This window comes from Phoxinus phoxinus (assembly GCF_949152265.1).
Source record: "Phoxinus phoxinus genome assembly, chromosome: 10".
NCBI classification, from domain to species: Eukaryota; Metazoa; Chordata; class Actinopteri; order Cypriniformes; family Leuciscidae; genus Phoxinus; species Phoxinus phoxinus.
The window spans coordinates 7,861,250-7,873,376 of record NC_136885.1 but is presented as its reverse complement, the minus strand read 5'-3'; the positions used below and the strand labels follow the sequence as shown (position 1 = coordinate 7,873,376).

General features: G+C 37.3%; 1 protein-coding gene across 1 annotated transcript in view; it reads right to left on the bottom strand.

Moving 5' to 3' along the window:
- Positions 1-12,127, bottom strand: part of LOC307005612 (lysophosphatidylcholine acyltransferase 1) — a 54,938-nt gene that overhangs the window by 20,929 nt on the left and 21,882 nt on the right. The window contains exons 2-3 of the mRNA XM_079625950.1: positions 5,197-5,336; positions 708-922 (exon numbers count right to left, since the gene is read on the bottom strand). Of these exons, the coding sequence (XP_079482076.1) occupies positions 708-922; positions 5,197-5,336 (355 nt within the window). The remainder of the gene's footprint in view (positions 1-707; positions 923-5,196; positions 5,337-12,127) is intronic.

Sequence of the window (12,127 nt, the reverse complement as noted above, 5' to 3'; positions counted from 1 at the left end):
TTTTAAATGTTGGCATCGGACTTTAAGATTTTCTGTTTGGCCGATGTGTCTGAAGTGACTTTTATTTTGACAGCACGGAGAACGCCAGTCCCTGAGCTCACATTCTCAATTTTCATTAGTTTACCGTTTCAGTTTCTGATTATCTGCAGAACTGTTAACAAAAGTAAGTAAAAGATGTACAAAAAAGTATAAAGTTGGTTAGTGTTTACTTCCTTTTTATTTAATATTTTAACCATTTATTTTATGAAAAATACTTAAGTAGGATTACAGAATCAAGAAGTTGCCATCTAAAAAATATCAGATTAAATTTGACAAAATGTATCAAGATTTTCCATATATTCATTTTTAAATAATTTATTTCTAATTTAGCAAATATTATTTAAAATAAATATGATTTTAATTTATGTGTTTAAAATAAATAGAGTGATATCATATATATGCTTTTTTCTCTCCATAAGATAGTGGCCATAAAAAAAACTAAATCAGCTGACCACTAATTTATATAGTATTTATTTTTTTTAAACAATATTTAATTTCCTAAAAAAATATTTGTATAGTTCATAATGCCTTTTATAAAATGACAACATTGACAAGTCAATAAACTCTAGTTGACCATAATAATGAGAACAGGCTGAATGAATGAGAAAAGTGTTTCTGTCTTTTTTTGTTTCACTGCCTTTAAATAACAGATTTTTATGCACACTTACTTCCCCACACAGGAATGTCTTTGCTCTCCGCTTTCATCACAATCGATGCCATGGTCATGGTGACAGGCATAGCGTCGAAATATGACGAGTGAGGGCCGAGAGTGAGGATTGGCGCCTCGGCGGGCAGAGCCCTTCTGCCTTTAACACTGATCCAGTGGAAGCCGCCCGCGAACCACATGACCCGCATGAGGGTCTTCAGCACCAGGTCCACCACCCTACAGAAGAAGAGCGAGTCTGAGATCATTCAGACCAAAGCTTTGGGAACATCAAGGTGGATTCGTTTCATTAGTGCGAGTGTTGTCTGAACACCAGTGAGCTGTGTGTGACTGTGAACTGCTGTTATGTATGCTAGGTCTGCACCACACTGGGGAAAAACTGACTTTGTGATATTTTGTTTTTCTGCAATATACATGAAACAAAAATTGTGATTTTTTTTTTTTTCACCAGATGACTTAAATAGCTCTGTTTGGAAAACTGTTCCCACCTGAGTTCATAAGCCACATTCCCACTGTTGAACCTATTATGATTTTTGTTGTGACTGTCATTAGAAAAAAATATGAACTATTTATAATCTGAACTTTAATGATTGAAGTTCATGAATGCTTTGGAATACAGACCTAATATTGCTTTCTTCTTCTTGCATTTTGCACTCTTAGATTCATTTTACGGTAAAAGCAAATGTACTGAAGTGAAATAAGCATTTTTTATTTCATAGAAAATTTTACAAAATAAGTTGGACTTTAAAATTGCTTAAAAAATAAATCAAAGTCATATGTGTAACCAAGCTGTGTTCCAAATTTGAATTTGATATCATAAACATTGAGCCAGCTAAATAGTTTTGAAGAGCCATATCCATGCAATGACCAAACCAATTATACCCAATTTATTATGGTTACTAAAATTTGTGATATGGGAAAAAGCAATCAAAAAGTGTGCCAAGTGTTGACACTGACAGTTAACAGGCTATAATAAAAAGCATATAATAACAATGCTATTATACTGTATAAAAAGTTTTTTATTTTAAATTATTTGATTGAACTATAAAATCAAGGTTTTCTTTTCTTCTTTTTGCCAAATAAATAAATGCATGGGGGTTTCAGGGTGGTGTACAGACCATAGTAAATGACGCAGAACATTGTATTATAAGCTGCTCACGTGTAAAATAACAGTGCCACATGTCACTCTGAAATACGCATTATGCAGCAGTGCATTTTTTTTTTAAATTAAATTAATTCAATGAATTAATTCAATTCATTACATTTATATAGCGCTTTTCTCTGCACTCAAAGCGCTTTACATAGAAGGGGGAATCTCCTCAACCACCAAATTGACAGCCTTTGCAATTTTTATAATCGCACAAAGCCATATGATGATATTGACTTTATTTCGATATGTCATGAAGAGCTAATCTATACAGTGGAGTTCCTTCACTATAGACATCAGGCTCTCTCAAATATGTCAGGCAAAGTTCAAAGGCTTGAGGTACAATGATCATGCACCACACTACACTTTACACATGCATCCCTGACTTCCAATCAATGTGGTTTGAGTGATCACTATGAGCACTATATGAATACCACGTTTAAATGGGGAGCAAACTTTATATTGCAGTGCAGACGGGCACACGCTCAGACACCTGTGAGCCCAATCTGAGGGGCAATGGAAAGCATTACTGAGTCAGGTTTTGCCCACAGGAGGGTGCTTAACCATCTCACAGCTCAATAAGACACAACCGCTTCATTAAGAGGTCATGCGAGGTTATTAGTAGTTATTAACATTGCTGGACGTAATTAGCATCTTTAAAAAGAGTGTTTAATTAGATGCTGGATCTACTGTACAGAAAGAGGATGTTTCCCAGTGGGCATCTTGAAATAGCCACTGAAAGGACAACAGCGTGTGTGTGTCATTCAGGCTCAGTGTGACAAGATCTACGTGACTGTGCCTCATATCTGCATTACACACGATTCTGAATATATACACTTACGTTCAAAGATTTGGGGTTAGTAAGCAGATATTAATACTTTTATTCAGCAAGGATGCATTAAATCGATCAAAGAGACATTAAATTCATTAATAATAATTATAAACTAAGGCTGGGGCGATTAATTTGAGATGTTTAACGCATAAAAAATAAATAAGGCAATTGCACTTTTTTTGCCTCGTTTTAATGATTTCCTGTTGCGGCTGCTATTGTGAGTGAGCCGAACCAAGTCACCCTGTCATGATGGAGAAGGACAAGGATGGAGGTTTAGGAGGATTGTTTGCATTTAAAAAGTTGCCTGATGGCACAATTAACAAAACAAAGATGCTGTGTACAATTAGCAAAGCTGAATTCAAATACCATAGAAGCTGGATGCACCAGATTTTCAGCCGCCGAAAATTATCGCCTTTTTGGTCGAAAGAGAAAAAAGGCCCCTCCGTGTTCGGCGATCAGGTTTCACGAGCGGGTCTTTTCCGCTCTGTGTGTGCGCCGCGCTCTCCGTTACGTGTGTGTGTGTGTGTCGGCGCGCTGTGCTCTCTGCTCATGGTCCGCTCCGTGTTTGCGCTGCGCGTTCTGCTCTGTCGTTCACGGCCCAAACGCTCCAATCATGTACGATCACGCACTGGAAAAGCAAAGTCCGCTCAAATAACGTGAAATTTCTCAGTAGTAGACTTCTGTTTGCAATAGCCATACTGGGCTGGTATAGCCATGCTGGGCAACAATGGTAAAATGACCTGCTCTGATCACATTCTCTGGTAATAATAGCTTTGTAGGAATATACTTTATTTTAGTAAAAAATTTAAATGAGTTAAATCTGAGTATGTTGCATAGAACTGAATGAAGAATACTATATTGATATATTGCTGTTTAATATTATTAGAATATAGGGCTATTTTCTGTTCCTTTTTTTTCCCTCTGTGTTGTTTAATTGAATTAGGTGATTCTACATTTAAATATTGATGATTACAAGCTTTGGGGGAAATGCGATTAATTGCAATTAATTTGTTAATTTTTTTAATCGATTCCTAGCCCTATTATAAACATGTTTACTGTCACTTTTGATTAATTTAATGCATCCTTGCTGAATAAAAGTTATATTTTAAATAAGCTTTGTTCTTTTGAACTATATAAATCAAAGAATTCTGAAAAATAAAATGTACCAGTTTCCACAAAAATATGAAGCAGAACAACTGTTTTCAACATTAATAATAATAAATGTTTCTTGAGCAGCAAATCATCATATTAGAATGATTTCTGAAGGATCATGTGACACTGAAGACTGGAGTAATGATGATGAAAATACAGCTTTGCATCACAGGAATAAATTATATTTTCAAAACAGTAATCTTGTGAAATATCATCAAAATGTTAAATAATTGTGTTATGGCACTTTTCCACTGCATGGTACGGTACGGTTCGGTACGGCACGGCACGCTTTGGCGCTTTTCCACTGCATGGTACAGTACGGCTCGGTTCGGTACGGCTCACTTATGGCGCATTTCCACTGCATAGTACGGTACGGTACGGCTCGCTTCGGCTTGCTTTAAATGGTACCACCTCTGTTGAGGTTCCAAGCGTACCGTACCGATACTAAACGTGACGTGATAACACTGCAGATCACTGATTGGTCAGACAGAATCGTCACTTCAGCGTCATTGTACTTGCGATACGAGACACTAAACCCGCTAGATTTAAATAGCCAGACAACAGCCAATGCAGTAGCACCTGTTTTTAGAGTATTTACTTGACAAAATAAGTTTAGAAAAAATCAAAAAAGAAATGGCTGAATCGTGGTCGGTGGACGAGGTGCAGACGTTCCTCTTGTTGATTGCCGCCGGACCTACAAACAGTGTAGGGACAAATTAGAGGCGACAACTATTAACGATCAGTCCCACCCACTTTGAAGCGGTAGGCTACTAACTGCAGTAGAAAAGCAACCGATCTAAAGCAAACCGAACCGTGCCGTACCGAGTCGAGTCGTACCACGCAGTGGAAAAGGGAAGCGAGCCGAACCGTTCCGCGCCGAGACGAACCGTACCGAGCCGAACCGTACCATGCAGTGGAAAAGCGCCATTATATGCCAATCATAATTGCATTTTTAAAAAAATAATATTTCACAGGATTACTGTTTTCACTGTATATTTCTGATCAAATAAATGCAGCCTTGGCCAGTAAAGAGACTTCTTTGAAAAACATCTTACCAAGGCCAAACTTTTGAACAATGGTGTAATCTTTTTTTTTTTTGCACTAGCAGAAACAGAGAAGCTGCTTGCTGTGATTGTGTTATGCTGGTCTCGTGCATCACTTGTGTACTGGACATCAACTTCCTGATTTATGAAATAGAGGATCTGAAGTCAAATTCATCTCACCACAAACAAACCATAAACAACACAGATAAGAGAAGGAAATATACAAAGAGTGTGTTAAGTAATAACTAAGCAAACGCTGTAGCGGTTTGTCTTCAGTTGTTCCATCTGTAATATGAAATAAAGGAGAGGAGGTCTTTACTTTCTCCATAAGCACTGCGGCTCCACCGTTGTCTCGGAGCGGCCCACGGTCGCGATAAAGGCAAACGGCCAGGCCAACAGCATCATGAACGCCGCTATGAAGAGCCGGATGGGGAACACCGTCACTGTCATCAAACCAATCTGCAGAGAAAATGACACACACACACAAACCTTTTAAAGGAACCACTTCTAAACAGCAGAGAAATGGGTCATGTTGCCTGTTAAAGGCTCACAAGGGGTCAGATCTTCATATAACATTTGTTTGAGTTCATTTTTATGGAAGCCTATTTCCAACACATAAGAGAAAAAACATGTGGTAAATCATAGTTATGACATACTAAGTTATAATTATCACATAACTCAAAATTATGACATTAAAAATGTATATTATCAAACCTGCCATACTAAGTAAAAAATGTATGTCATAACCTTTAATGAAAAAACCTCAAAATTACTAAAACACATCAAAACTATCATGATATACTATGTCAATTATGACAGTGTAAAAAAGTATGAAATTATGATTGTCAATTTCAAGTTTTTAAATGTCAGTTTAAACTTGTTTAAGTTATTTTAACTCATAATATGTATAATAATTATTGTGTCATATTTATGATTTACAAAAGTATGTTTTATGTTTTGCATCTCAGAAAAGGGCTTCAATACATTATATATACTATGAAAACATGAAACTTTCAGAGCTCAAAACTGTCCAGAGTGAAACGAGAGCATGTACTGACAAACATATATCAAGTACTTGGCTAGTTAACCACCAGTTTAGAATAGATACATGCACAAAAACAATAACAGCATAAACAACAGAAAATGAGGATTCATCGGCACATTACGCAACTGCAGCACTTCTGTGTATCAAAAATACCCATTATAAAATATGTACATGCATTTATAAGGAATTAATATGCTAAATATATTTAAAAGATTAACAAAATGAAAGAAAAAACTGCAACAAGTAGTACTTTCGGTTCATTTTTGTGACACTACAAAAACAAGTTAACAGAAATAAAATGGAGACGGCAGAAAGCGGCATCCTGTTTGTTTTCTTTATTTTACAAAAGCAAAATCTTTAGTTTTTATTGTGTGTACACAAATAACATTGATCCCTTTACAGTTTCTAAATATGTTGCAAGACTGGACAAACTGGAAGAACTGGAAGAGAGGGCTACTCTCTGAGAAAACAAAGGAAATTAAAATTTGATCTCTCTCTTGTGAAGTTAGCATCGCCATTTGAGACGCAAGTCTCACCTCAGAATACATGTATTCACCTCATCCCCCACTCCTTCTCTCTCATGCTGAGATCACCAGAATTCACCCACAAATCGATATGGTTTAATGTGAATAATTATCATACGCTACAGTATTATACAAGTTTGTAATCATTTGAAATGTCTCAGTGTGACTAGTACAAATCTCTCATTCCCAAAGAAGTAAACCAAAAGGTAATACATTTCATAAGAGTTTAGAGATAACTTGCACACAGAGGAGGGTGTGTCTTCCAGGCAAATTGCATTCTGCTCCCAAAAGGTGTAAACTCTGAGTCTGAATGCAAATTTCCATTGTTAGCAAATGCTTCCATGTGAAAGTTTCTGTCTATAAAGAAATACAACAAGAGGCTCAGGGCGATTTGTAACTCAAATTAGCCCGTGATGCGGAGTGTATGCAGGCACTCCAAATAATTTATTTTATAATTTCTGGTTCGCATCTTCTCTCTTCATTCCAGAGCATTTGATGTTTTGTATTATCTTTGAACTGATTATGAAATTGGCATGATACACTTACCTGACATAATAAATTGTTACATTTTATTTTATTCTGACTGACTCTCAAATTGTTTTCCCAAGTAGATTAAACTAATTTGTATGTTATCATAAGTTTTGCGTCAGATTAGCGATGACTAATATTTCGCACTAATTCAAGTGTGTGGTTTGCAAAGACAAGAAGTGCATTTCCGTTTAGAACAACAAAAATGCTGCTTGGCCAATCTAAATTTGGGTGTCTCTCACCTTTGTTTTAATTTAATGTTACTTTAGATAAGTGTACGTGGGAAAGCACGGCATGGCCAAACCAAAGCTATTATAAGAAAAGTAATGTTGGTCAACTTATATCCGTAATAGTGTCAATACCTCTACTGAAGTAAACGTTTCTTTAATCTCAAGTGTATGCAATCATTGGGGCTATACCAAAATATATTTGATTGTGTAAGCGTGAATGCGACCAATCTCAGGTATATAGCCAATTACCTCTGTTTGGTTACCAAAACTGACGAGCTTGTGATCGTGAGACCAGTGTTAAACGGAAGGAGTGAGGACCTCAGAGAGCGACATAGCTTCCTAATATGAACGGGTAAAATATGAGTAAAGAGTTAAATAGAACAATCAAATGTATTGCTAAACTGTTGTATAATTGACCAATAACCTAAATTCAAGGTTGTGATAAAATGGAGTCAGACTCAGATATAAAAAGGAGTCAGATAAAAGCTTAAATGGAAATAAATTACTTTGCCACACGGAAAGACAGTAACTCACAGAGAACTTCACCCGTTCTATAGGACCGCCATTGGGCCAATCTAGACGGGCTTACAATGTCGTACTCTTAACTTTATTATTTCAAGTTGCTTCCGCTGTAATAAGGAACATACTCAAGTGATCACGCAGGCACATCATGCACATGCACACACACACACACACGTTTACTTGGCTACCTAAATGGGGACATTCCATAGACGTAATGGTTTTTATACTGTACAAACTAGGGTTGCACGATTAATCGCAATTAACATGAAATCAGGCTTAAACCGGTTTGATTTATTGCGATTATGAAATCTCAAAGGCTGCGATTATTTGTTATGCGCTGCTTGTCAGGGATGTACGGCTCTGTGATCAGTAGTAAATGCAGCTCCAGCTGAAAGCACTGGGAGTTTGAGTCGCTTATAACGTGAATTTGAAAAAGCAATACACGCAAAACATATTTCCACATGAAAAGCATTTATGAACCTCTTGTCCAACAAAAGACAACATTTAAGAAAAAAAAATGCAAATCGCGCCTTTCCCTTTGCCAAATCAGGTGCGGTTTCATTTCATTATAAAATGTGACTTGTATGTGACATTAGGGATGGGCGATATGGCCTAAAATCCATATTGCGATATACATTGCAGCCTCTTGCGATAACGATATACATCACAATCTCGATATTTTTTTCCAATATCTCAATATCGATATTCAGACGATATTTTTGCAATCCTTCAAAGAAATGTGTGCAAACAGGCAAAGAAGGTCCAGCTGGTCTTTTGACTTGCTGCATTTGACCTATCATTGTATAGAATTACTAGTACATAAAGATATGAGACATTATTGATTTAAACATGAACCCAGTTACTGTACTAAATATTTATTGTAATACAAGAACAGTGCTTTTTCAGTACAATATATGTACGTAATAAATTAACTTTGTGCTTTGCAAATAGGCGGTTCACAAAATTCACGGTTTGTTTCGATACGATACAGTGATGTACGTTTTCGATACAGCAAAAAGAAAGAAATGCCAGATAAATTTCCTATTTATTAAAATACATTTTAAATGGGGGTCATCTTTGAAGGATGAATAAATAATGTTTTGGTCATCATTAGAGCCCTGCACGGGCCTCAAATCTAGGCCCTAGCCCGGCCCTGGCCCGAGACGCTCAGGCCCTAGCCCGGCCCGTGTCCGACAGCTCATCATAATTATCAGCCCGAGTCCGACCCGAGCCCGTTTTTTTTTTTTTTTTTTTTTTTTATATACATAGCCTGGCCTAGGGCAAACTAGCTATTTGCAGCCATTAAAATGGGTCTGTTTTGTTAGTTATGTTTCTTTTCATTTCTTTAGGCTATTAAGTTAATTTAGACAAATGTTCGGTTTCTTTTTGTTTTTTTATTGACGACAGCGAGTTAAACATGTTTGATCCATTTAGCCTCTCAAATCAACACTTTACTTGGCTACAATAAAATCCATAAAACACCTTAAGCATATCACACATAGACAGTTATAGTTTAAACGTTTATTATCATTTTTTAAAAGCTGAGGCAAACTGCTCTGCTGCTCACAGTCGCAACAGCGCTCGCAAACGAAATGAGCTATAGCCTATAAACAAATCAAATAAATGGCATTAAATTAAAAACAAACATGCAGATTATCTTACCTCAAAAATCAAGTCTTCACTACAGAACATGGCCATTCTTATTTCCAATAGTTTCCAACAGACTGATGAAAATAAAGTCGTTTTCAAACGAAAACCAACAAGACAGCCCCCTAACATGGCTAAGAACAGTTACAGAGCATCGTGAAGAAAAATCACAGCATCCACAGTGGAAGGTTTTAAAGTAACACTAAGTAGGTTTTCAACCTTCATAATATATTTCCAAGACCCTTGTGATGGTACATCGACTTAAAATAAGTTAAATGACACGTCTGCCATAGCCTGACGTGGTCTGTATCGCTTTTACTGGCACTATGTAACTTCGGGTTTCGGGTCGGAACCCGTGCACAAAAAGAACTACAAAATTCGAGTGCTTTACGGCATACGTCACTTCCCCCACCACTTCCTCAAATTCGGACGCTTTTGTCATGGCCGAAGCGGTAAAAAAAATCATGCATCATACTCTACCTTGTCTGTGGCCATTGTTGATTCCAAAGCCGGTGCTGGAGATCAACAGCGAGCGTGCGTGTGCGTGTGCGACAGTAGGCTGCGGTAGGCTAAATTATTTACGACAGCGCTAATGGATAATTCCGCTTGCAACCAGTAGGGCGACCGCAGAGGAAAAGATACTTGGTGTTACTTTAATCCAGTCGTACTTTTTTCTTGAACTATTCCAGCTGCGCTGAAGTCACGCTCGCTATACTTCTGCTGCTGGCGGGGACACTATAAACAGAGCAAGCCGGTCGCGCGAATCTTGGGTCGTGCCGCCGGGAAACCATGTGTGCGTGCGTGTGTGTGTGCGCGAGCGCGAGCAGACTGTCATGTGTCAGTCATATGTCAGTGTGATAGGTTTAAAACGTCTTTCTATGTTTGTTTTTCCATCGTCAACTTCTCATATTTAATTTTAATACATGTCTGAAATAGGCTATAAAAAGAAGGATAAGCCTAAAACAGGGCCGAGGCCCGGCCCGCGTGTGAACTATGACGTGAAAATTGGCCCGAAGCCCGGCCCTAGGGGCGTAAATAAGTCGGGGCCCGTCGGGCTCGGGCTGAAATGCAGGGCTCTAGTCATCATCACATTAAAAATAACATTTAAATATGATAATATTTGAGTTTTTAAGTGCTGGAAAAAGATGTGTGATGTAGGCCTACCTGAAGGCATTTTACCATTTCTGCCAAACTTCCATGGTTACAGTTAGTGTTACTATATTAAATCCATGGTGAATGTTGCTGATCTGTGAACTTAAAGCCTATAACTAGTTCATTCATGGCAAAATGTGAATGCTTCTCACTAGATCTCGCAGTGATGTTATTACTTCAGTGGCGAATTAAAATGTTTTCTCTGGATCACTTAGCGCTGTGTATTACAGTGTCACTTCATCACGATTCGGCTCGCACTGCACTGACATTGATGATCCGAACTGATAAAGTGTCCGTGAAGCACAAAAGAATAGCGCAGTTTCGTTCCGCTTTTATTACGTTTGCCCAGAGGTTTGCCATTGATGTTGTGTAACGTTATGGTGGTCGCGCCACCGCGGATTTTGGTCCGCAGGAAAAAATGGTCAAACGAATCGTTCGCTTTGTATGCGTACCGAACCGAAAGCCTCGTACCGAACGGTTCAATACGAATACGTGTACACCCCTATTTGCAAACAGTACTTATTAGTAGACTAACAACAATGTGACTAACGTTACCCATTTACTAGAAGTTAAAAGAAGCCCTGTTCGGAGGCTATTACGGTGGATCTCTTGGGAAAATGTATTCCATCTTTTGGACTCATCATCATTATGCAACGCAATTTTCTAATGATGCAATCACGAAACTCGCCACTTGAGGACACCACAGACATTTAAGAAAAACTTTTTAACTTCAGACTTCAGTTTTCCGCAAACAACGCATATGTTGCCTTTTCTATCAGCTATTTCATTAATCGTTCATCGGCTTTACTCTTAACGTTTTTGGATTGTTGCTTCAACCTAAGAAACGTCATAACACACAGGTAAGAACTCCGTAGTTGTTTTGCAAATTAGTAGCAGCAATTACTCTCGTGCAATTGAGGAACGATCGTGATTTTGTACAAAAAAAAAACACATAAAATACAGTCAAACAAACCCCATACAGTAATAAATAGCTACATATCATAGTTTAGAAGGTTATATATTGTGTGTTATTTGTTTTCTCTTTAACTTCCTTCAGCTCTTTTCATGTTTGGGGGGTCGTATTGTACAAATTATGAAATATTCGATATCCCAATTTTGCATAATCGTCCAGACAACAATTTGGATATTATCGTCTATACGATATATTGCACACCTCTAATCACGATATATAAATTATAATAAAACCATTTTAGAACAGGTTACACAGACCCTAAGAAAAGCCAAACAACTGCTAAATGTATTTTATTAAAGAAAGAAAGAAACAAACAGTGTATGTAGTTTTGAGAACATTTATTGTGCAAAACTGTACAACATAATGTTGCAGATAAATAAAATTCAAGTACACTACCTGCAGAGACTTTAAGTAGCCCAGCCCTAATGTTTATATTATGGCTAGCAGCTTATGAAACCCCAAATTCAAAATTAGAATATTGTGAAAAGGTTTTCATAAAGCTGTAAGCCATAATCATCAAAATTATAACAAATAAAGGCTTGTAATATCTCACTTTGCATGTAATGAGTCTTAGATATAATATATTAGTTTCACCTTTAACTTTTGCATGATATTCTAATTTTTCGAGT